The sequence below is a fragment of the Sus scrofa genome, chromosome 13 (genome assembly GCF_000003025.6).
Source record: "Sus scrofa isolate TJ Tabasco breed Duroc chromosome 13, Sscrofa11.1, whole genome shotgun sequence".
In the NCBI taxonomy this organism is placed as follows: Eukaryota; Metazoa; Chordata; class Mammalia; order Artiodactyla; family Suidae; genus Sus; species Sus scrofa.
The window spans coordinates 147,854,491-147,881,000 of record NC_010455.5 but is presented as its reverse complement, the minus strand read 5'-3'; the positions used below and the strand labels follow the sequence as shown (position 1 = coordinate 147,881,000).

At 37.8% G+C, this 26,510-nt stretch overlaps 1 protein-coding gene across 1 annotated transcript in view; it reads left to right on the top strand.

Moving 5' to 3' along the window:
• PHLDB2 (pleckstrin homology like domain family B member 2) overlaps positions 1-26,510 on the top strand; it is a 247,524-nt gene that overhangs the window by 144,943 nt on the left and 76,071 nt on the right. The window contains 2 exon segments of the mRNA XM_021070391.1: positions 1,207-1,899; positions 1,902-2,554. Of these exon segments, the coding sequence (XP_020926050.1) occupies positions 1,207-1,899; positions 1,902-2,554 (1,346 nt within the window).

Genomic DNA, 26,510 nt, shown 5'->3' with positions numbered 1-26,510 from the left:
ATAATCTAAAGAAAATATTTTATCAGTTTGAAATACTAGCTTTGTGTTTGCAGTGATAATTTGTAATTAAAAGACATTTTCATAAGCTTAAACTTCAGTTTCTTTGGTTAATATTGTTCAAACTAGGGTCCAAAACATATTCTTATGGGTACATCCATTTCAAAAATTTTCTTTCAGTCAGCTATACTCCAATAAAATATATTTAACATTTTTTGTCTTTTAGAACTATACTCAGTATTTTGTAATAACCTATATGGGAAAAGAACCTGAAAAAGTATATACTTCAGTTATACATAGAACTGAATCACTTTACTGTACACCTGAAACTACCACAACATTATAAATCAACTATACTTAAACATTTTTTTTCTTTCATCATGGAAGATCAAATTCTAATCTGAGCTTCGAAGAATGGGTAGGTTGAGATGGGTGCAAAGGAGAGCAGTGTTTCCATGAGAGAAGAGAGTTAGATCAGGATGAGCTCAGTGCCCTTGAGGTGCCTGGGAACTTGAAGGATACATCGGTTTTAGGTTTTTAAATATTCCTCCTTGACCCTGATATGACAGGAACATGGGGAACACTCTTTCCTCTGCTATCACTTACCTGTCTATGATGTGTGCAGGAGCTTTATTAAGTCTTTTCATTGAGAAGGTAACTCCCATAGCCCCCTTTTAAAGAGTCGTCTTCTAACACTCATGTTATTGATCAGTATCTAACAAAAAAATTCTCTTTCTCTGGCAGAAGGTGAATTTAGTTTGCTCAGGACTTAACTTCTGAGCAGTTAATGATTCTCACAAAATATCTAAAGGAAGGCCCATTGCATCATTCCTTTGGGTGTTTGCTAGGTACTCAGGAAGCAGGTGGTCCTCCAAGGACGAGAACACTAAAGGGACATTGTCTTTTTTAGGTACCAACCTCATCTTGCACCTGTACCTGGTTGGGTATTTGTTCCTCTCAAATAACACTGATGTCCTCTTGAGTTATTTTTCTTTTGTACAAACAAAATCCCAGATCAGTGGTCTTTATTTTCATCTTCATTTTGCAGGACAGCTTTACTAGGTTTATTAGTAAAACAACATTTCTCTTTGTTAATGACATCAGGTCAGACTGCAAAGCTGCTTGTCCCGATATAGGCTGACCACTAGTTGGTCTTTTAAAATCTTCTTTGTTAAGTAAAACTTTCTCTTTTTTTCTCTCCTTGTACAGATTCCAACAAAATTATGGCAGAGCAGAGCCACATGCAAAAGCAGCTGGATTTACAGAATGGTAGCTTAGAGGTGGGCTTAGTGGTGAATTCCCTGGAGAACGATTCCAAAAACATGATGGAGAGCTTGAGCCCCAAGAAATATTCTTCCAGTCTGAGATTTAAAGCCAATGGAGACTATTCTGGTTCCTATTTAACTCTTTCACAACCCGTGTCTGCTAAAAGAAGCCCTTCTCCTTTGGGAACCAGTGTCAGAAGTAGCCCCTCTTTGGCCAAAATCCAGGGAACCAAGCAGTTCTCTTGCGATGGAACTGACAAAAATATTTCCATGAAACCTCCCACTCCTTCACTCAGTGCTTCAGCCTCCCTTGGTGGATATCCACTGGGGAGAGCGGACTTTGATCATTTTACTGGCCGGGACACCGAAAGGTCCTTGAGGCTCTCAGAGAAGCCTCCCTATTCCAAATATAGCTCAAGGAACAAATCCCATGACAACGTCTACTTTCTTGGAGGGCTGGAAGGCCGAAAAGGATCTGGCTCACTCCTGACCATGTGGAATGGAAGTTCCCTGAGTGATACTGGCTCCTCGCCCATCAGCAAGTCAGGGGCGGCAAGCATGCCTTCAAGCCCAAAGCAAGCCAGGAAAATAAGCATCCAGGACAACCTGACACTTCAACCCAAGTTGACCAGACACAAGGACTGGCATCGGAAAACATAGGTTTAAGAACTAGGAAGTATTCGAGCAGCAGCCTAAGTCACATGGGCGCCTACAGCCGATCTCTGCCCAGGCTGCACAGGGCCACAGAGAGCCAGCTGGCGCCTCTTAGTTTGCCTCCAAGAAGCTCTCTGGGCAACTCCAAACGAACGAAACTGGGGGAAAAGGATCTACCTCATAGCATCATAGACAATGACAATTACCTGAATTTTTCTTCTCTGAGCTCAGGAGCTTCACCTTATAAAACCTCTGCCTCTGAGGGCAATCCTTATGTGAGTTCCACCCTCAGCATCCCTGCCAGTCCTCGAGTGGCTCGGAAGATGCTTTTGGCCTCGACCTCTTCCTGTACCTCTGATGACCTTGATAGGGCTTCCTACTCTGGGACTAGCCCAGGTCATTCATTTCCTCCCGGAGAGCTGGACAGAGTGTTTACAGCCAGGAGGAATTTCTCATGTGGGTCTGTCGAGTTTGATGATGCAGATCTGGACAGCCTCAGACAGGCCTCGGGAACCCCCCAGCCTGTCCTTCGGGAACGGAAAAGCAGCATCAGCTCCATTTCGGGACGAGATGACCTGATGGATTATCATCGGCGGCAGAGGGAGGAGAGACTCAGGGAGCAGGAGATGGAGCGACTGGTAATCTTCTTCACTTGACTTGACCTCATTTTTTCCTTGAACAGCTTCTTGGAGACAAATTCTAAGGATATATGTGGGCATGTAGAATTTCCATGTACACCAGCCACTGGTGTCCCTTCCTAGATTTACTCCTGCTAACCCTCCTCTTCCACGGTTATTAGTCACACATGTGGATATTTTGTCTTTTTTTTTTTTTTTTTTTTTTTGTCTTTTTAGGGCCACATCCATAGCATAGGGAGGTTCCCAGGCTAGGGGTCCAGTTGGAGCTGTAGCCACCTGCCTAGGCCAGAGCCACCGCAACATGGGATCCAAGCCATGTCTGTGATCTACACCACAGCTCACGGCCACACCAGATCCTTAACACACTAATCGAAGCCAGGGATCGAACCTGAGTCCTCATGGATGCTGGTAAGGTTCGTTAACTGCTGAGCCATGACAGGAACTCCTGGATATCTTGAAGGCTTACAAGTGCCTAATATTCTGTTAAATAGCTCTGCAGAGGTCTCACAAGGTTAAATTCTTGATAAATCCAACCAAGGCAGTTGTGAATTTTTACTGAATTTATTTAAAAGTCTTACAAACTTTTCTCTTTAGACTATGAATGAACACTGATTTATTAATATCATCACAGTTGCATGTATATGCTATGACAGTAACAGTCAGTGAAATGACAACTCACTGAGAATTAGGCAGTACATTTTTCGGTATAGCGAGTTGTCTGTAAAGTTGAAACCCGTTGTCCCAGTGGTGCTCAACCGTCTTTCTGTACTGTACAAACACACACACACACACACCATACTCCCTTCAGACATATCTTAGTACATATAGTGACTCCAAACTGCACATACTCAAAAAAATTTATTGAGTTGTCTTTTTCTGTGGATTTATGATTACTGTAAAAAATACTGAAAATATGGAGTTCCCGTCGTGGCACAGTGGTTAACAAATCTGACTAGGAACCATGAGGTTGCAGGTTTGATCCCTGGCCTTGCTCAGTGGGTTAAGGATCCGGCATTGCCATCAGCTGTGGTGTAGGTTGTAGACGCGGCTCAGATCCTGCGTTGCTGTGGCTCCAGCATAGGCTGGTGGCTGGGGCTCCGATTAGACCCCTAGCTTGGGAACCTTCATATGCTGCAGGAAGCAGCCCTACAAAAGGCAAAAAGACAAAAAAAAAAAAAAAAAAAAAATACTGAAAATAATGAGGAAACAGGAAAGTCCACTAATGAATGAGAACGAAGTGCTGCATTTTCCTCTTCTCTTTTAAGCATAATTTTTTAGGGTGAATATTATTTTATCAGATTATTTTGATGCATAAATGATTAATGATTAATCATTTTGTTAATGAGGGAAACAGCAGGATGGTAAGGCTGATTTACAAAAGTACAGGACTATCAACAGTATTTTCGTTACTAAAGGAAAGTATGCAGAAATAAGATTTCTGAATCACATATAAAACAAGTTTATGCCGTACAGGGCAATACATTTGTCACTTTTGATATAAGGAACAGAACCTATTTGCATCTATGCAGGACAAAATTTGCTTGAAATTTTAGAGAAATAATTATTTGAATCAGTCACAGTTTTTGGTAAGTTAAGGTCTACCCTTACAGAGTTTCCAAATATCCTAATGCAGTAACAGTGAATGAAAACAAATATGTGCCCCTAGAGAATTTGATATTCTGTGGGTTGGGTATGTTCGATAGTGTTCCATTTTGACAGTTCCTTTGCTCCAAAGATTTTTCATGATCACAGAAAGGCATTGTATTTAGGCTTGATTCATTGACATAAAGTAGAAAAAGTTTTAATTAGCATATAAAAGCCTTCTCATTTATGAATAGCAAATCCAGCACTATAACAAACAACTATAATTAATAAAGCCAGAGAATTAACTATTATCTGATGATTTATGTAGGAGTCTAATAGAGCAATTCAGTGGCTTCACACTCCAGAGGTCATCCTTAAGTGCTTTTATTTACTCTTCTTTTCTAAGGAAGGGAAACCAGACTCAAAGTTCATCTCCACAGGGTTTCATCTTTAGCACTTAACAAGCTTTGGTGAATTTTTACTTCCTCTAGTTTTCGCAAATCTGCCAAATAAAGTTTCTGGCAATCCAGGAAGTGACCTTTCTTGCTGTCTGAAATGTTGGTGCTCTCTAAGCCACAAACATGTCCAAGGTCAGCTTCTTGGGAAATCTGTAGGTATTAGCTCCAGATATGAAATTATAACCCATTTTCCTTAATAAGGGGCTTGTCATATCTGATGAAATGAGAGTTATTTTTATTTTTTTATTTTTTAAATTTTAAAATTTTTAAAAATTTTTTTGGTCTTTTTTTCTTTTCCAGGGCCGCACCTGAGGCATATGGAGGTTCCCAGGCTGGGTGTCTAGTTGGAGCTGTAGCCACTGGCTTATGCTAGAGCCACAGCAATGCCAGATCTGAGCTACATCTGCAACCTACACCGCAGCTCATGGCAACGCCAGATCCTTTACCCACTGAGTGAGGCCAGGGATCAAACCCACATGGTTCCTAGTCGGATTTGTTAACCACTAAGCCATGATGGGAACTCCGAGAGTTATTTTTAAATGAAACACTCTAAGTTTGTTGCCTGTTGCATAATCTCTTTGATTACATCTCGGTAAAAGGGAGGACAGCTTTTTGTTGAGCCTATCCAAGTAATGTTATTGCCATTAAAAAGTAAAGTGACTCAGAGAAAAATATTTTTTCCTGAATTCTGAGGGACTAGGGAAAGTAAACTACCATTAAAAGAATGTTTCATTTAGTTTGCAAAATTGGAGTCAACTAAATTGAAGATTAGCGATAGATCAGCATGAACTGGAAAAGGGTTTTCCCTATCAGAAAATATAACTTTAAGAATAATGCCAATGTGGAATTCTTGTTGTGACTCAGCGGGTTAAGAACCCAATAGTGTTCATGAGGCTGCAGGTTTGATCCCTGGCCTCCATCAGTGGGTTAAAGATCCAGTGTTGCTGCAAGCTGTGTAGGTCTCAGACTTGGCTCCAGTTAGACCCCTAGTATGGGAACTTACATATGCTGCAGGTGGGGCGTAAAAAGAAAAACATAACAAAAAAGAATGAATAATGCCAATAGTTTTCTAGAACACGTATCCACATTTAGAAATTTGATTTCCAGTTTCAGTTCAATCAGTTCTATGTAATTGATTCTTATTCCCCTAACTTTGGGTCATTAATTTGATTTCATAAAGTCATCTGTTTCTGGACTAGAAGTCCTGCAAATTTGATTTAGCTGCTTAGTACTGTGTATGTGATGTCAGCTCTTCTGTCAGCCTTTACCCCTAAGTCCATTGTTTGAAATAATCATGAGTGAGGAGTATCTGGTCAACTTCTTTCCATGAAGTGCTGAGACTCTTTGTTGAAGGCTCATCCTAGCCTATAACTTAAGCAGAGTCTTTAGGGAAACATGAGAGGAAATCAGAGACTATTGGGTGAGGGTAAGAGTAAGTAGCCATGGTTAATCTAGGGTTAATTTAATGAACAGTATCAGCGAGAAGGAAAATTAAAATCTACTAGGCAACAAGGCATTGATCTTGTTTAATCAGAGTTTCCGCCTGAGGGTAAGAACTATTCCAGAGATTGAGGACGTTGACATACATCCAGGGCCTTTCCGTAAATTACGCAACCTCTGAACTTTATTTATATTATAATTTTTTTTTTTTTAGGGCCGTACCCACTGGGCATATGGAGGTTCCCAGGCTAGGGGTCAAATCAGAGCTGTAGCCCCTGGCCTCTGCCACAGCCACAGCAACTCCAGATCCAAGCTGCCTCTGTGACCTACACCATAGCTCACCACAACACCAGATCTTTAGCCTACTGAGCGAGGCCAGGGATCTAACCTGCATCCTCATGGATGGTAGTCAGATTCAAACTTTGCCAGAATTTTAATATTTCAACACACCTTTACAGAATTAACTCTTTGCAGGTGTTATAAACTAAGTCGAATAAACTCCCTTTCTGCAAATCTAAAATTTTTAATTTAATGTGGATGCAACTAGAGATTATCATACTAAGTGAAATAAGTCAGGAAGAGAAAGGCAAATACTATACGATATCACATATGTCGTATCTAAAATATGGCAGAAATAAATCTATCTACAAAACAAAAACATACTCACAGACATAGAAACAGACTTATGGTTGCCAAGGGGGAGGTGAAAGGGTGTGAGATAGACTGGGTGTTTGGGGTTAGTAGATGCAAACTATTACATTTAGAATGGATAAGCAGTGAGGTCTTACTGTATAGCACAGGGAACTATATCCTTCGGATGGATCTTGATGGAAGATAATATGAGAAAAAGAATGTATATGTATATGTATGATTGTCACTTTCCTGTACAGCAGAAATTGGCACAATATTGTAAATCAATTATACTTTAATTAAAATTTTTAAAAAATAAAATTTTTAATTTATTAAGATACATTTGATTTACAATATTGTATTACTTTCAGGTGTACAACTTATTGATTCATTGTTTTTATAGATTATATTCATTTAAATTTATAAAATATTGGCTATATTCCCTGTGGTGTACCATGTATCCTTGTAGTTTATTTATTTTATACATAATAGTTGGTACCTCTTAATTCCTACCCCTCTTGTGCCTTCTCCCCCTGCCTTGCTCCCCCACAAGTAGCCGCTTGTTTGTTCTCTATATCTATGAGTCTGTTTCTGTTTAGTTACATTCATTCATTTGTTTTATTTTTCAGATTCTACATGTAAGTGCTAACATACAATATTTGTCTTTATCTGGCTGATTTATTTCATCAAGCATAATGTCCTCCAGCTCTATTCTTGTTGCAAATGAGAAACTTTCTTTTTTATGATTGAGTAGCATTCCATTGTCTTTGATACCACATATTCTTTATCCATCTATTGGTAGACATTTAGGTTGCTTCCATATTTGGCTATTGTAATGATGCTGCTGTGAACATTGGGGTACTTATGACTGCAAATTACTGTTTTTAATTTTCTTCCAGGAGTGGATCATTTGGTAGTTCTTTGTTTAGTTTTTTGAGATACCTCCATACTGTTTTCCATAGTGGCTGCACCGGTTTACATTCCTACCTGCTGTGGCTGTGTACTAGGGTTCCCTTTTTTCCACATCCTCACTAACTTTTGCTATTTTTGGACTTACTTGATGATAGTCATTCTGACAGGTACAAGGTAATATCTTAACTGTAGTTATGATTTGCATTTTTATGATGATTAGCAATGTTGAGCCTCTTTTCATGTCCCTATTTGCCATTTGTATATCTTTGGAAAAATATCTCTTCAGGTCTTCTGCCTTTTTTGATTGAGTTGTTTGTTTTTCTGATACTGAGTTGTATCGGCTGTTTTTATATATTGGGTATTAACCCCTTACTGGATATATCATTTGAAAATATTTTCTCTCATTCAGTAGGCTGTCTTTTCAGTTTATTGGTGGTTTCATTTGCTGTGTGAAAGCTGTGAAGTTTAGTTAGGTCCCATTTGCTTATTTTTGCCCTTGTTTCCTTTGCCTAAGGAGGAAGATCCAAAAAAACGTTGATACAGTGGAAGTCAAAGAGTGTTCTGCTTGTGTTTTGTACTTGATGTTTTATGGTTTCTGGTCTTACTTTGTCCTTAATTCATTTTGAATTTACTTTTGTATATGGCATGAGAGAAATGTTCTTCTTTCATTTTTTCATATGTAGCTGTCCAGTTTTCCCAGCACCACTTGTTGAAGAGACTGTCTTTTCTCCATTGTATATTCACACTTCCTTCATCACAGATAAATTGAGCATAAGTGTATGGTTTGTTTCTGGGATCTTTATTCCATCCCATTGATCTATATGTGTGTGTGTGGGGGGGGCACGCGTGCACATGCCAGTAGCATATTGTTTTGATTACTCTAACTTCGTGGTGTAGTTTGAATTCTGGGAATGTTATACTTCTGACTTTGTTCATTTTTCTCAAGATTGCTCTGGCTATTCAGGGTCTTTTGTGATTACAAACGAATTTTAGGATTATTTGTTATGGTTCTGTGAAAAATGCCATGGATATTTTGATAATGATCACATTAAATCTGTAGATCGCTTTGGGTAGTATGGACTTTTTAACAATATTAATTGTTCTAATCCATAAATGTAGGAATCTATTTCTTTGCATCATCATCAATTTACTTCATCAGTGTTTCATAGTTTTCAGAGTATGTAGATATTTCACCTGCTTGGTTAAATTTATTCCTAGGTGTTTTATTTTTCTTTTTGATGTGATTTTAAACAGGATTGTTTTCTTACTTTCTCTTTTTGCTCATTATTAGTGTATAGAAAAGTAAGAGATTTCTGTATATGAATCCTATATCCTGCAATTTTACTGCAGTTTTTTGGTGGAAACTTTAGGGTTTTGTATATATGGCCATGTTATCTGCAAATAGTGACAGTTTTACTTTTCCCATTCTGGTATGGATGCCTTTTATTTCTTTTTCTTGTCTGATTGCTATGGCTAGGACTTCCAATACTATGTTAAACAAGTGGTGAGATTGGGCATCCTTGCCTTCTTTCTGATTGTAGAGGAAAAACTTTCAGTTTTTCATCACTAAGAATGTTGTTAGCTATGGGATTGTCATAAATAGTTTTTATTATGCTGAGTTATGTTTCCTCTGTGCTAACTTTGATGAGATTTTTTAATAATGAGTGGTTGTTGAATTTTATTAAATGCTTCTTTGTCTGTTGAGATGATCATGTGATATTTATCCTTTGTTTTGTTTATGTGGTGTTTCACATTGTAGATTTGCAGGTATTGAACCATCTTCGTATCCCTGGAATAAATCCTACTTGATCATGGCATGTGGTCCTTTCTATATGTTGTTGATTTTGGTTTCCTAGTATTTTGTTGAGAATTGCACCTATGGTCATCAGAGATTTGGTCTGTAATTTTCTTTTTTTCTAAGATTTTTTTTCTAGTGGCTTTTTTTAGTTTTGATATCAGGGTGATCATGGCCTCATAAAATTAATTTGGGAGTGTTCCTTCCTCTGATTTTTTTGGAATAGTTTGAGAAAGATAGGTATTAGCTCTTCTTCATATGTCTTCTAGAATTCTCTGTGATGCCATCTGGTCTTGGAATTTTTTTTTGCTGGGAGTTTTTCGATTACTCATTTAATTTCAGTACTAGTGATTGGTCTGTTTAGATTATTTATTTCTTCCTGATTCATCTTGGAAGATGGTGTGTTTCTAGGAATTTATCCATTTCTTCCACATTGTTCAGTTTGTTGGTGTATAATTGTAGTATTCTCCTGCGATTTTTTGTCTTTGTGATGTCAGTTGTAATTTCTTCTTTTTCATTACTTATTTGTGTTTTCTCTCTCTTTTTTAAAATGAGCCTGGCTAAAAGCTCATCAATTTTATCTTTTTAAAAATCAGATCTTGGATTCATTGATATTTTCTAATTTTTTTTTTTTTGGTCTTTATTTTTTGTTTCCTCTCTGATCTTTATTATTTCCTTCTTTCTGCTGACTTTGGGTTCTGTTTGCTTTTCTTTTTCTAATTTCTTTAGGTAGCAGATTAAGTTGTTTATCTGAGATTTTTCTTTGTTCTTGAGACAGCACTGTATCACTATATACTTCCATATTTCCCTCTCAGAATTGCTTTTGCTGTGCCCCTTGGGCTTTGCAAAGTTATATTTTTATTTTCATATGTTTCAAGGGGAGCTACATCTGCCAGCCTATGCCACAGCCACAGCAATGCAGGATCTGAGCCACATCTGTGACCTACACCACCAATGCCAGATCCTTAACCCACTGAGTGAGGCCAGGCATTAAACCTGCAACCTCATGGTTCCTAGTCAGATTCATTTCCACTGCTCCATAATGGGAACTCCTGGTTTCCTCTTTGATTTCTTTATTGGCCCACTGATTTTTTTAGAGGCATGTTGTTTAGTATTCACATGTTTGTGTTTTTTTCCATTTTTCCCCCTATAATTTATTTCTGGTTTCATACCATGTGGTTGGAAAAGATGCTTGGTATAATTTCTATCCTCTTAAATTTGTTGAGACTTATTTTGCGGCCTAGCATGTGACCTGTCCTGGAAAATGTTCCATGTGCACTTGAAAAGAATGTGCATTGTGCTGTTTTTGAATGGAATGTCCCATAGCTATCCAATGAGTTCAACTAGTCTATGTATCAATTAAGACCACTACTTTGTTACTGATTTTCCATTTGACTGATCTGTCAATTGATGTAAAAGGGATGTTAAAAGTTCTCTACTTTTTTATTGTATTCTTATTATTTTCCTTTATGTCTGTTAATATTTTCTTTGTATATTTAGGTGCTCGCTCATATCTTAGGTCCATATATGTTAACGAATATATATCCTCTGCTTGTATTGTCCCTTTACCATTATATAATAACCTTCTTTGTCTTTGGATTTTGACTTTGTTTGAAAGTCTACTTTGTCTGACATGAGTATTGCTACCCTAGTTTTCTTATTATTTCCATTTTCATGAAATTTCTTTTTCCATCCCTTTACTTGCAGTCTGTGTATGTTTTTAGCTCTGAAGTGGATCTCCTGTAGACAGCATATAGATAGATCTTATTTTTTTTATTCAATCAGCCACCCTATTCTTTTGATTGGGGCAATTCTATAGACATTTAAAATGACTATTGATTAGTGTATTTCTTGCCATTTTGTTATTTGTTTTCTGGTTATTTTTGTAGTTCTTCTCTGTTCTTTTCTTCTTTTAGTTTATTCCTTTGTGGTTTGATGATTTTCTTTTGTGGTACGCTTGTCTTCCTTTCTCTTTAGTTTTTCTTTATCTCTTGTAGGTTTTTGGTATTTGGTTACTCTGGGACTCATGTTGACCTATAACTATATCTAATATTTTTAAAACTGATATTCATTTAAATTCAAACACGTTCTAAAAGATCAACATTTTCTTACTTCCCTACCTCACATTTTATGATATAGATGTCATATTTACATCTTCATATCTATCCCTTAGTAAGTAATAGTTGATGTCACAATTTTTGTCTTTTAATCTTCATTCTTGATTATCTAAGTAGTTGATCCACAACCTTTACGATGTATTTGCCTTTACCTGTGGGATTTTTCCTTTCATAAAAATTCTCACTTGCAGACTTTTATTTTCCCCTTAGGGAAAATCCTTTGGCACTTCTTTCAGGGTTGTTTTAGTATTGATGAATTCTTAGTTTTCATTTATCTTTTAAGTCTATATCTTTCCTTCGCTACTGAATGATAACTTTGCTGGGTACAGTATCTTAGTTGTAGGTTTTTGCCTTTTAGCATATTAAATATATCATGCCACTCACATGCAAAGTTTCTGCAGAAAAATCAGCTGATAGCCTTATGGGGGTTCCCTTGTATGTGATTCTTTGTTTTTCTCTTGCTGCCTTTAAAGTTACCCTTTTTTCTTTAACTTTTACCATTTTAATTATACTACGTTTTGATGTGCCCTCTTCCAGTTCATCTTGTTTGGTACTGTATGTATTTCCTGTACTTGGAAATTTGTTTCTTTCAGCTTCAGGAACTTTTCAGCCATAACTTAATCAAATGCATTTTATACCCCCCTCTATTTTCTCCTTCTGGAGCCTTTACAATATGAATGTTATAACATTTGATGATGCCTCAGAGGTCCTTTAGACTATCCTCACATTTTACTCGTCTTCTTCTTCTTCTTTTTTTTTTTTTAAGGCCACACTTGTGGCATATGGAAGTTCCCAGGCTAGGGGTTGAATTGGAGCTATAGCTGCTGGCCTTCCCACAGCCACAGCAACGGGGGAATCTGAGCCGAGCCTGCAACCTATACCACAGCTCACAGCAACACTGGATCACTGACCCACTGAGAAAGGCCAGGGATCAAATCCATATTCTCATGGATACTAGTTGGATTCGCTTCTGCTGCACCACAATGGGAACTTCTATCCTCATATTTTAAAATTTGTTTTGCTTTTTGCTATTCTGATTAGGTTATTTCCTTTATCTTCCAGATCACGTATGCATTCTTCTTCATCACTTAATCTGCTTTTAATTCCTTCTCGTGTATTTTGCATTTCAGTTACTGTATTCTTCAGCTTTAACATGTTATTTTTTATACTTTCTAGTTCCTTATTGAAATTCTCACTGTGTTTATGTATTCTTTTCTCAAATTCAATTAACAATTTTTTTTTTATGACTAATGCTTTTAACTCCTTTTCTGGTAAATTATTTATCTGTTCTTTAGAGGTTTTTTTTCAGGAGTTTTTTTCTTGTTCTGCAGTTTGGAACAAATTCCTCTATCTTCTCACTTTGTTTAAATTTCTCTGTTTCTGTGGAATTAGGTGAAACAGTTATGTGATGTATCTTTGAAGGTGTGACCTTGTATGGGAATGTCCCAGTGCAGTCTGCATGTACCCAGTGGCTTTGGTGGGAGAGCTGGATCTGAAGTGTGCATGGATGACATCTTCCCCTGTATGTGCTATAAGCTCTCACCTTGGTGAGAGGTAGAGCTGGAGATGGAGAGGTAGATCCAGAGCCACTTGTGGACCTGGGCTTCTTCTATGCTCTGTGGCCAGCAGCTCCCTATCAGAGGCAGGGCCAGGTCCCTAGGTGCTGGAGCAGAAGCCCTTTGGATTTGGTCCAAACTGGTTCCATTCCTTCTAATTGTGTACTTTCTTTTGTCAATGGAACCCCACCTTAGTGAAGAGCAGGCTGGAGTTAGAAGGGCTGGATTGGGTGGCTGATTCAGGCTGGGTTGCAGGTTGAGACAGTCCCATATAGCCAATTAGAGCCCCAGGTAGTTTCCAGTTTGTTGCCTCCAGGAGCACTTGCAGTCAGGCCTGCCCTTACCCTTTTCAGAGACAGGGCCTTGTTGAGCTGACTCTACCACCCTCATGTGCACATGTACCTCTAATCCCCAGTAGTAACAATTTTACCTCAGTGGGGTGCAAGAACAGGATAAGAGGGGCAGGCTGGGCTGCAGATACCTGGAAAGTTTCCATCTGTTTCCTCCCCCTTGTTCCTGGGATTAAGAAGGCATATGTGTGTTCTTCACAAGTGGAGTCTTGGTTTCTTACAGCCCTCCTGTAAGTCCCACTGGTTTTCAAGCTAGCTAGGGGGACATGTCTTCTGATGTTTACCCCAGGGCTGTGGTACTCAATATTTGGCTTAAATCCCTCACCCCCTCATCTTCTGTGTCCCTTCCTAGCAACACAGGGGCAACCTGATAGTTTCTCCTCCCTTCCTACTCAATCCTGTGGATCTTTCTTTGTAGGCTTGGTGGTAGAGGAGTTTACAATTTGTGTTCAGTGAGAGTTGGTCCACATATAGTTATATATTTGATGTGTTCCTTCTGGGGAGTTGAGCTCAGTATCCTCTTTCTCCATGATCTGATCTGTCCTGACATCCAAATCTACAACTTTTTAATTTCCATCACCTTTTCTTCTTCATGGTCTTCTTTCACTTTCTGGAACAACAAGACACTTAAGGCAGCAAGCATAACTTAAGATATTATAAATTAGGTTTAAGCTAACATATCATAGGACATTATTATTAAAAAAAAGGCTTCATCACAATTATAATTCAGTTTGAATTGAGCTTAAATTTTATATTTTTCTTTTTTTTATTTTTATTTATTTATTTATTTTTTTGTCTTTTTTTGCCGTTTCTTGGGCCGCTCCCACGGCATATGGAGGTTCCCAGGCTAGGGGTCCAATCGGAGCTGTAGCTACCAGCCTACGCAGCTTGGGATCCGAGCTGCATCTGCAACCTACACCATAGCTCACGGCAACGCCGGATCGTTAACCCTCTGAGCAAGGGCAGGGATCGAGCCCGCAACCTCATGTTTCCTAGTTGGATTCGTTAACCACTGCGCCACAATGGGAACTCCCTATATTTTTCTTAATCTTAAACTGTAGAAGTAATCTTAGCTTATCTTTTTGGTAAACTAGATTAATACATTAAAGAATTTCAGATGAACTAATCTCTTTATGATAAAACTAATCCAAACATTTAAAAAATGGAATTATATTTGTATTACATGTATACTGATAAGGCAAAAACATGTAACTTTTTTAAACCAAATTATCAAATATGTCTTTGATATTTTGTGTAAGGATTCTCTTTAACCATGTAAGCTTCTTTTCTTTGGAAATGGAAACTGCTTCTGAAGTCAGCAGTTTTGGTGAGAAAGGTCCTTTTCATCAATGGAGAACACATATTTTTAGACTTTTGTTTTTATTTTTTTCTTGAATTTTGGGAATATTAGATTTATTTAGAGGCTTATTAGTCTCTATAAACCAATCATTAATAGAGGTCCTTTATTTTAATTTATATTATACTCTGAAAGTGAGAAAATATTTTACACACACTGTGGTTTTTTTTTTTCCTCAGGTCAAGACTGGGCAAAAAATATTGTCCTGATTTAAGTTCACAAATAGGAAAGGAATAAACAAATGAGAAATAATGAGAAACATGTGCTCAGATACCTCTCACCTGAGCAAGGCTAGACTCCAGTTCTACCTGACAGATCATCAAGTGATCAGATTATAAACCAGATTCCCAGTCATTGCACAATCAGTGGGGATAACCATTGGATTGTGTGCAAACCAAAACCCCAATCAGATGTGGGCAAGAATGAGAAATACAGAGCAGGAAAACAAAAACTTCAGAGGATAGTGAGTCAGTGAAGGTAAAGTTCTACTGACATCTGGGATTTACTGCCACAGCCAAGAAAAGCTGTTTCTGGGCTTCCAGCCCATGAGATATTCTCCTGAGCAGTGCTATTTAATTGACTCTACAAGACGAGTCCACTGGGACACTTCAGTGGGACCTCCAAATTGTTGAAGCATAATTTTCAAAATAAATAAACCCAACTCTTAGACAAATATAGGGTGAATAGATGCCAAAGATTTATTGATTTCATTAAGGAAGAAACCTAGCAGGATAAAGCTGGTTCATTATGTGTAATGTCTGTAGTATTTTTTCTCTTAGTTTTGATTATACCAGTATTTCATTTGGATTTTTTTTTTTTTACTTGTGCAATCTTTGTTTGAAAACTCAAGGTAATTATATTGAGTATTAAACATTGAACTCTAATCATGAACCTCCAAAAATCTACGAATGAGTTAACAGCTATCCACGGTGAGTCAACTTTAAGTAGCTTCCAACTGCTGTGCTATTATTTTTTGTTTCATTGTTTTTAATTTTTCTTCTTTCTTACTCTCAGCTGCCAATTTTTCTTTTGTCATTTTGCCAGTCTTTTTTTTTCATTTATGGTTTTTATAAACCAGATATCAAGCTTTGTTTAAAAATGTTCCAAACTGAGATTTACTAGGTGAAAGTTAGATCTTGAAAGGGTCCTATGTGCATGAAGTGTGTGCTCTTCAGCTCATAGACCTTGTGACCTCCTGGTTAGTGGTCATTTATACTTCCCAATTCTGAGCAGTTTTCCTGGTAGGATGATGGATAATGTAACTCTAGTGGATTGAGATGCTGATCCTTTGACAAACCAGATGTTTGAAAGGCTAAAGAAATCATTGCAAAGTAGACAGGATGTTATTTTATTCACTCATTTGATACCTACATCCCTTCCAGTAATACAGACATAGTCATGGTCATCTAGTTCATCTTAGGGACCAGGGCAGTTAAAGTCTTTTTAAAAAGGAGGAAAATAGAAGGCTTAAAGGAAGTCCTACTGCTATTAAGAGTAGTTATTTGGTTACATTACCAAAAGCATCTGGGTACTATTGTGGAGAACCAATGGATTCCCACAAATTGCTTTGTAGCAGTCCAATTATTTTCTTTCTGGCTGACAACAGTCATCTGTGGTGCCTTGATAAACAGCCTTGTCGCCATTGAGAACTATGTAGAGCCACACTTGGAATTCATTTCTCAAATATGTTGTAGTATGATGCCAGCTCCCATGAGGCACCATGGAATAAGGTTTTCTAAATTTTTATGTACTCCACCATCCTGAAGATAAGGCTAGCTTTCTTTCAAGGCACATAATACTTGCACGGTATTTATTATTTGAAGGGGTGTACTGTCAGGGACAGTGATCTCTACAATTTAGGTGTTTTGTTCTAATACTATTTCTGAACGCACTTTACAACTAAAGAACTTTTTTTTTCTTTTTCACGGCTGCACCTGTGGCATATGGAAGTTCCTGGGCTAGGAGTCAAATTGGAGCTGCAGCTCTGGATCTGAGCTGCATCAGTGTCCTATGCTGTGCCACAGCTTGCAGCAATGCCAAATCCTTAACATACTGAGTGAGGCCAGGGATCAAACTCGCATCCTCATGGACACTATGTTGGGTTCTTAACACACTGAGCCACAAGGGGAACTCTCACAACTAAAGAATTTTAAGTTGCAAAGGGCTGGGACTCTCTGCCTGTCTTGCTCACTGCTATGTATCCACCTCATAGCCAGATAACTAGAGTATGGGAAGCATTGTACATGTGTTTTTAGAAAGAGTAGCAGAATCACATTCATTCTGGCTTTCCTTACTCTGTGGCTGTAGGCTGCACCCCTAGTACCCAGACATCTCAAACTTGTTTATGGACTTAGTTCTAGATACCAGTGAAGCTCTGTACAAAAGAATGCAAATATCTCCACATAATTGCATTCTTTTTACTTCCAGAAAGGGGAAAATTCCCTTCCACTTTTCGGTTAAAAATAAGAAGGTGAGAATGAGTTATTTTTCTTGATGTTGAAAATTCTCTGGCATTCTTTGTAAGAATTGCTGTTCTCTAGGATCATACAAATCAGGGCTTGTTTACTTCTGAGTAGACAATAGATCTAATATTTCTAAAATTAAGTAAAAGTATAATTGGGCATATTCAAGGAGTTATATAAAAATAACATTGGATTTTGTAAAATAAATATATATGTTCTCTAACCTCCTTCAGGTAATAAGATGCAGACACTGCTTTAGAGACCAGAAGAGTAAACAGGTTTTATAATTCAGTTCTATAATTAGGAAAAATTATTCGGGAGCCCACATTGTCAGGTGAAAGTAGGTGTGTTTTGCTTCTATATCTGCTTCTTGCTGCCTCCACTTCCTAGTGACTCCTGACCCCAAAAGACAGTTGGAACATTCAGACTTTTTTTTTTTTTTTTTTTTAACTATAAATTTGACAACATTTCTTCATTGGGAGCAAAATGGGAGTGTTATAAGAGTGCCTATGCTATATATATATATATATATATTTTTTTTTTTTTAATCCCTAAGAAGAATGTGTTTGAAATGTGAAGGCAAGCTTGAGTATTGAAAACTATTTTATACTCCAGTCTGACTTGAAAGGCATCTCCTTCCTGATGTGGCCCTTCCTCTTGCTACATCCTGACTACAGTTTTAGTTAAAAAAAAAAAAAAAAAAAAAAGTTTGTGCTAGTGAGAAGTGAGCCAGTTAAACTGCAAAAGGGGTAAGAGGTTAGTTTACTAACTAAATACTTGGTGGCTCAGACTTTTTAAAGGGATATTTAGAAATTATGACTCTTCCTGTATTCTGAGTCATTACATTAATTGATTTAATCTTCAGATTTAACATAAGCCTAAGACTGATTTGTTTCTATGGAGCCTTGCTTTTCTTAGCTCTGATGTAGAAAACAGCCCATCAGTTCTCTGCCATTCTCTGCCTTTGTTCACTTTCATGCCTTGTTTGGGTGGTTTCTAGAGCTAGCTTAGAAGTACAGTGTGGACTGTAAATGTGAACCACATGATTTTAAATCTTCTTACATTGAGGAAAATGAAAGAAAAAAAAGACAAATTAATTATAATATATTGGATATTGGACAGCACAGGATTTGATTAGCGATCCTATCTACTGCCTAAATGAGCTGTCTGTTCTCCAGGCCAACTTCTTTCATTTCTAATAAAATAGAAGTAAATTTTGTAATTGGTGGATAATTTAATGTGGACTATTATCTATGGTCAGATGGCCTTGTGTCATTAGAGAATAAAGACTTTAATCTTTTAAATAACAATTTGCTGGCATAAATGTAGATGTTCAGTAAATATTGAAGGAATTAATCATTAGCAAATTAGGATTGCCAACTATCCCAGCTAACTGAAAATAAAAATAGTTATCCATTTTATTTTCTCTTTCAGTTGGAGAGTAGAAGAGGAATGGGAATGGAAAAAATAGCATTTAGCAATAACCTAGTGACTCCACAGTGGAGAATCACAGAGCCAGTCTTAGTGTAACTCTGTGTTATAATTGTCTATGACAGTTGCTATTAAAAGATATTCGTCTACTTGAGAGCAAACCCTAGGTTCTTGTTACAGTGGCAGTACAAGCTCTTGCCTCTTGATGGTGCCACACATTTAAAAATCTCTGCTTAGAACTGAGGGATGTGTACTGTGCATCTTATGGAACATAATTTAGCATTCTCAGGCTAAATGCTGAAATACAGAATATAACTTAGACTAAAAGGAGGCCTCATGTGTCACTAGGTCACTTGTGGGAAAAATTCATTCTTTTTTTTGAAAATGATAAATCAATATAGAAAAATATGTAAACTAGATGAAAACTGAAAATACAGTATATCGATACCAATGGATTGGAGGGGGCTGATGAGAAGAGACTGTTGATTCTTTGTAGGAAAAATGGCCCCCATATTTTTTGTCAAAGTAATTAGTATTTCTCAATTAAAAGCCATTTATTGACCCGCCTTTTAAAAATCTTTCATCGAATAGATTTAGCGACTGAGCTGGCTAATTTTTTAAAATTTTTTTTATTTTTAGGGCCACACGCATGGCATATGGAGGTTCCAAGGCTATGGGTCAAATTAGAGCTGAAGCTGCTGGCCTACACCACAGCCACAGCAATATAGGATCTGAGCCACATCTGCGACCCACACCACAGCTCACGGCAACACTGGATCCTTAACCCACTGGGCAAGGCCAGGGATCAAACCTGCATCCTCATGGATGCTAGTCAGATTCGTTAACCACTGAGCCACGATGGGAACTCCTGAGCTGGCTAATTCTTATCATGAGAAATTTTGTTCCACAGTTTTAGAAAATTTTATGGGAATATTTGCTGTGAAGACTGTTTTTAAAGTTTGAGATTGATTCTTCAAAGAAAAAGAAGTCTAAAACAAGTGTTAGAAATCAAACAGATTAGTCACTTTTTCAATGGAAGAACTTTGAATCAGCCATTTCAATGTGTAGGTTAAGACCTATTAGAATGCACTTTTTAAAAAAGTTAGTCTCTTTATTTTGAGGTAACTGTAGATTCCCATGCAATTAATTATAAGAAATAATTCAGAGAGATCCCGTGTACTCTTTACCTAGTTTCCTCCAATGATAACATTCTGCTCACTCTAGTATTATATCATAACCAGTGTTACCACGTCCAGGCTCTTACTTCTTGCCTCATGACAGGCCAGTAAATAAAGAGACAAATTGTTGGGGCAAGGAATGCCAACTTTATTCAGAAAGCCAGCAGATCAAGAAGATGGTGGACTAGTGTGTCCCAAAGAACCATGATACCCAAGTTAGAATTCAGGCTTCTTTTATACTGATAGGGGTTGATGGTTGCAAACTTCTTAGTGTCAGAATTCTTTGTTAGTGTCTGAATTCTTTGTTCGTGTAGCTACCCACGATCAGGTCATGATGTTCCTGTAAACATTTGTCAATAAGACAAATGTTATCCTCTGTTCTGCAACTTTTAATTTCTATATGAATGGGAAGGTATTATACCTTTAAAAGTCAGACCCTTGAGAATGGGCTATCCAGTATATTTCAGGCTATAGGCAACATTCTAAACTTGTAGCAAAAGCAATACATTACAGAAGTTAAAGAAACAGATCTGACATAGAGTCAGATGTGCTCTTCCCTATTACACCAGGATACTGATGACATAGAGTCAGATGTGCTCTTCCCTATTACACCAGGATACTGATGATGATACAGTCAAAGCACCAAATGTTCTACCACTACAAGAATTTCTCCTGTTGCCCTTTTATAGCCACTCCCACTTTCCACCTATGCTCATGTGCTCCTCAACCTCTGGCAACCACTGGTCTGTTCTCTATTTCTTTAATTTTGTCATTTCAAGAATGGTACACAAATATAATCATATATTATGTAACCTTTTGCATTTGGCATAATTCTTTCTGTAATCACTGCAAATTCTTTGGCGATTAAGCCCGGTTGTTGCATGTTGTTGCATCTTCTTCAGCTCCAAGTCTGGGGTTTATGATGAAGAAGAAAATCTCAGGGAACCCGTATCTTGTGTTTCTCCTTGAGTTCCTAGGTTCCCAGCTAATCTGATGCCTTCTCTCCGTCTTTCAGAGTCTTATGTTTGTCTTATATATAAAATGCCAAGGGTTTTTAGTTGTACTTAGTGAGAGAAATAGAGAAAGTGACCTCTACATCATCTTCCCAGAAGCAGAAATCAGTAAGATTGATGTTTTAAAGTTCAGAACAGCCAAGAACTTTGCTCTGGTGAAGTCTAATTAACTTCAAGGGGCAACTTATTTCTGTGCGGGCATGTACTATTGAAGAATTTTGATTTGGAAAAATTGATGTTTTTCACATTCAGAAGTTCTAAGATCCTTATCCTAGCTCTGGGATTGTAGTTTAGATTTTGAGTAAAGACAATTTTAAGAAAATGCTTCGTACAGTGAAAAAGAACAAGCTTCTCAGACATTTAGTATTCTTTCATTTTTATTATAGAAATACAGACCCAGAACTTTAAAAGTCTGTCTTTTGCATCAGATCATGAAGACCAAAGCCTAAACATGTTAGACAGAGATTGCGATTTTTTAAAATTGTCTTGGAGGAAAGGAAAATGTAGTTACTTTCTGTAACAGCTCAAATAAAGAAGACACCTTTATTGTTTCTTTTGAATTTCTCTCTGTAAAACTCTATAGCATGCTTTTAAAATTTCAGTGCACGATATTTCCCATGAGATGTATCTTCCCTAAATAGTTGCATTGCAAAACTTTGAGTTGATGTTTGATAGCCTGCCCTCCTTTTTTACCCATTAGACTTTTCTGCTTTTTTTACTCTAACAACTTCTTCATGCATTTAAAAAAAAAGAGTTCCTTTTATTTTTATAGAAATAGACTTTCAAATGTGAAGATTAAGTTTTGGTACCTCTCCTGCACTGGTTTTGATTGAACAAAATAAAATATTACATAAAATTCTAAAAGAGTTTCAACAGGTTGTGTTTTGTGGCCTGGGATCTTTCAGGGAAAGCAAACAAACCAAAAACCAAAAAGATCCTCCGGAACGTGGTTAAGCCAAGGTGAAAATGTAAACAAATGACAGTACTATGGGACGTTTGTTTTTTCATGTTTCCTTTAATGGTATGGAACAATAGCATAGTTTCTTTAACAGAAGGGGCTCAGGCACCATGTAGATTTTCTTCTGAAACACTATCCATGTAAGAGGAAAAATATCTGGCATACTTTTTTCTTAGACACTGTGGAAATTATGATTACACTGATCACATGAATTTCCTTTCCTTACAGTGAAGTTTTTCAGTCTATAGGGAGAAGTGTATTATTTTCCCCCTTAAATTTTCTGAGTAGAAACAATAATGTTATGGAGTCATTCATAATGGGCATTTTCTTTCAAATGATATCTTGTAATACATCACTATAACCCTGATATTTTATAAAAGTAAAACTTCATCACTCGCTTATCTAATTTTAAATGGCAAAATGATGCAAAAAGGCATCAGCAAAGAACTGAAATGCAGAAGATCCTAGTTTCTGGTCATTATGGTCAGAAATTAACTTGAGTCTGCATAACAAATGCAAGGAATAACTGGAGGTGGGCAAAGCAAGTTGAGAAAACGTTCTTGGAGTGAAAAGTAATGGATTAATTTAATCAAGTGATAGTATTTTGGGGCATATCTGATGTAAACAAGATAAAAAATGTTACCTCAGTATATTATTATATATATAATTCATATATATATTTTAATATGTGTAAAAAGTTTCATATAATTCATATAATTATATGTTGTTAAATTAAGTTTATTAATAGCTTAAATATATCCCATAAATGTATTAATAATTAAATATATAATTATATTTATACATAGTTTTTATTTAAAGTACAAGCTCCTTCCAGAATAGGGTAACAACTAGAAATAATAGGAGAGGCAAGTGTGTTTTAAGGGAGCTGTTGACACACCAGTGAGTAATAGTAATTCTCAAAGAAGTGGTCAGGAGTGTGAGGATTGCTTTATGAAATAAGATGAAAAGAATTGACTCTCTTTGGGTTTGAGCACAGGCAGGATATGATAAGCTCCTCAGGTATTTGAATGAGGCACGTACTCACAGGGCAGGGACGCTGATTATCTCCAGCATTTCAGGTGAAGCCAGGGCTAATGTGAACCAGAAACCTGGCTTTTATGTTGGGGGAAAGTGTGCACTGAATAAGAGATGGATTTTTTGGAAGGCAGTTCTTTCTAGAAGCTACTCTACTGGACTTATACTGCAGGGAATATATGTTGCTCTGTATTGGTGGGAATAGAGGGACCGAATGGCAGTTAGAGGCAAAAGAGTCCTTCATCCCTAGGTTACTGTGGAGACTGGGCTTAGGCAAATGATCTACCATGGGGAAGAATTTTCGGCAGTGAGAGAATTCTCTCTTTTCCAGACTGGCAAAGGAACCAAATAGATTTGTGAATTTCCAGGAAGACATTCAGCTGCATAACATATTTTCCTGTATTCTCTTTGCCTGAAAACAACTGGGTTTTTTAGGTTTGCTTGTCAACTAGTGTTAGAGATGGTTCCCCAGGACCAATAAGATAGTGACCTGTTCTATGTGAAATTTTTGATGGAAACCATCTCTAATCATGGCTAACAAACACTGAGCACCTGCTGTGTGACAAGCATCAATTTTAAACTTTATGGTATAAAGTGTATAAAATGTTCTCATGCACAATTCTTTCTTGTTTTCTCCAAGAACTTTAGCGTTGGTGCTAATTTTACCATCTCTGTTTTATAGACCAGGTAATGGACTGGAAAGGTTGAACTTGATTTAAAAAAAAAAAAATTCTATGTAATGGATCTGATAAGTGCCAGAACTTCCAATCCAAAAACACTTGGTTGAACTTAATACAGATTCTGCTGTGAAAGTCCAGTGGTTCTGTGGAAGAAAGAAGTCAGTTTACCCTACAAGTCATTAAAATATAAGATGAGATAGAGTTATTGAGCCTTCTTCATGAAAATATCTTTATTTCAAAGTGCTTCTCCTATTTCTGGTCATTTTGCCCCTAATTTTCCTGGAGGAGTGGGAGGTCCCCCCTCTCTTACAGGACAACCTGTCAGCACAAAGCCAGGGCACCCTGCCCCAGACTGCACAGGAGTGGGAATGATGGCAAGAGAAATGTTGAGCATCAGCAGCTTCTTTGAGTTTGGGAGTGAGGGGTTGTGGGCTATGAAGGATGGATGGGAAGTAGAAGGGCAGAGCTGCTGTGTGATCTGATGAGGAAAATTTATTGTTTATTTGGGGTTGAGGCAGAGAGGAGGTTTCGGTACATTTTCAGACAAAGGAAGAGTCAATAGGAAGGAAATGAGACTGTGGGAGAAGGGGTAATTGATGGGTGCAGTGGTATAGGCACAGGACTTTGCTTTGGAAAGACTTAGGGACTCTCCTTAGATAACTGAGCTCATTATTTTATTGTGTTCACTGTGTCTCAGACACCATTCTAAGTGCCATGTAACTTAGAACTCTATTTTTTGACTATAGTCATGTAACTATCTATCTATATTGTTTAAATCTTCATGACCACCCTATAAGATAGATACTCTAGTAATCCCCTGTTCTATACATGAGGGACTAAGACTCAGAGAAGCTTAATGACTTGTCTGGGGCCACACAAGTAGCTCTGGAACCAGCATTCAGACCCCAGCAGTCTGGCTCCAGCGTTCATGCTCTTAGCCACTATCATTAAGGAGGTTAGGGAGGACCAACTAGCTAAATATGATAGAGGAGGGAAGTTTAGCGAATTCAAGCAAGATGGCCTTGATCTCCCTAGGCATGCATGTGCATTTGACTGTACTGAGTGTATCTGAGAAGCAGATACTGAAAACTCACTGAGTAGTAAACTAGTGCCTTAGTTATTTGTGTATGTCTTACTTTCTGTCAGTGCTTGGCTATCCATTACTATGGAGAGAGAATGGGTATCCGTGATAAGAACATCCTAACAGTAACCTGTGTATAACATGTGTTTGTTGATCACTTAGTAGCTGTCACATTATTCAGAACTCTCCAAGTAACTTGCAGTTGCCTCCATAACAGATACAGTCACACAAAACCACAATTCTTTCACTTGTCAGATACGCCTCTTTCCAGCTCAGCCCTTCTCATGGGACATATATGCACATGTCTTTAAACTCAAGGTGGCAGAATAAAGCACTTTCCTGACCACAAGCCTGAAGGTAGACTTTCCAGCCAACCTATAAAATTAAATATCTTAGCTCGACTTTATACTGACTTGCATGAAGAGCATCTGAAAAGCAATAAAAACCCCTTACTTATATATACAGTTTCTTAATCATCTCATTTGTCCTCAACTGATTAAAAACAATACCAAGGCAATGATTGGGTAAGTGTAAGGCCAACTACAAGGTTAAAGGACTCTGTCTCCAAGACTGGCCCTCACTTCTGACACTAACTGCAAGTTCAAGGTGTTCCCCAAACCACGTTCAGGTTCAGTAATAGAGGGACTTACAGAACACACTGAAAGCTATTATAGTCACAATTATCATTTGTTACTGGAAAAGGCTATAGATAAAAATCAGCCAAAGGAAAAGAGTCAGAAGTTTCCAAACATGAAGCTTCCACTGTCCCCAGCTTTTTGAGTCAGGATATGTTACTCTACTTGCACTGAAGTTTCCAAATGTGAAGCCTTCTCTGTCCCCTCCCTTTGGAGTTGGGATGTATTACCCTGCTCACATTGGTATATGACAGCACACGTGGAGTGTGCCACCTGGAAAGCTCACCTGAGCTTAAGTGTCCAGAGTTTTTATTAGACCTTATTACATATGTATGACTGATTGCCCGTGTGGTTAGTTAATCTTTGTCTCCAGGGTGATTTGACATCCTATGACCTAAAGCACCCACATGGAGTCACATGGTTGGTCCTTCTGGAGTGGCCAGCCCCCCACCCTAGGAATATCTGGTGTGGTCAACCATGCCCTCATGAACAGAAACACTCGTTTCACATATGGCATAGATTACTTTCCAGAAGCCAACAGCAGAGACAGACCTCTCTTTGGGCAAATTTTTATAACAGAGTGAGTTTATCTCCAAAGCTTAAAGCAACATAGATCTGTTTTCTCCTTCATACCTCATGACCAGCATGGGTTGAATGAGGCCCCTGTTCCATGTTTCCTTACTCAAGGCCCAAGCTGATGGTGCCCACATCATCTGGAGCATCAGTCTGCTGTGACAAAGCCAGGAGTGTAATGAATCCTGTGCTGGCTGTTCAGGCAGAAATGACACATGTGCTTCTTACATTTCTTTGGCTGATGCAAGTTTGACTGTCATACCAGTTTGGGGGTTGAGAAGAGAAGAACCATTTTAATCTGTGCCCAGAAAGAAGAGGACTGATCCTAACAGCCCCAGGGATTTATCTCTACCCTTAAGAGATTTAGGGATTGCAGTTGCCTCCAGAACAAATACAGTTCAGAACAGATATAGTTGCCTACAGAACAATAGGCAACTGTGTGTCTATAGGTATATAAACCAATAGATACACAGAAAAGACTTTTAGCCATTGCTTCTGTTTTTTCTCCTTACCGACCTACCTAGTTGAGGCATCACAATTTGGTCATGAAATCCTGGAAAGTCTGCTTACTTGCTGTCAGCTCCAGCTTTTCTCATTCTGCTTCCTTTTAGACCAAGGAATCTGACTCTCCAGCTTTTCTCATTCTCTTCACTTTTGGACCAAGGAATCTGACTCTCGCCGATGCACCCTGTGAATTTATTTCCAAAGTAT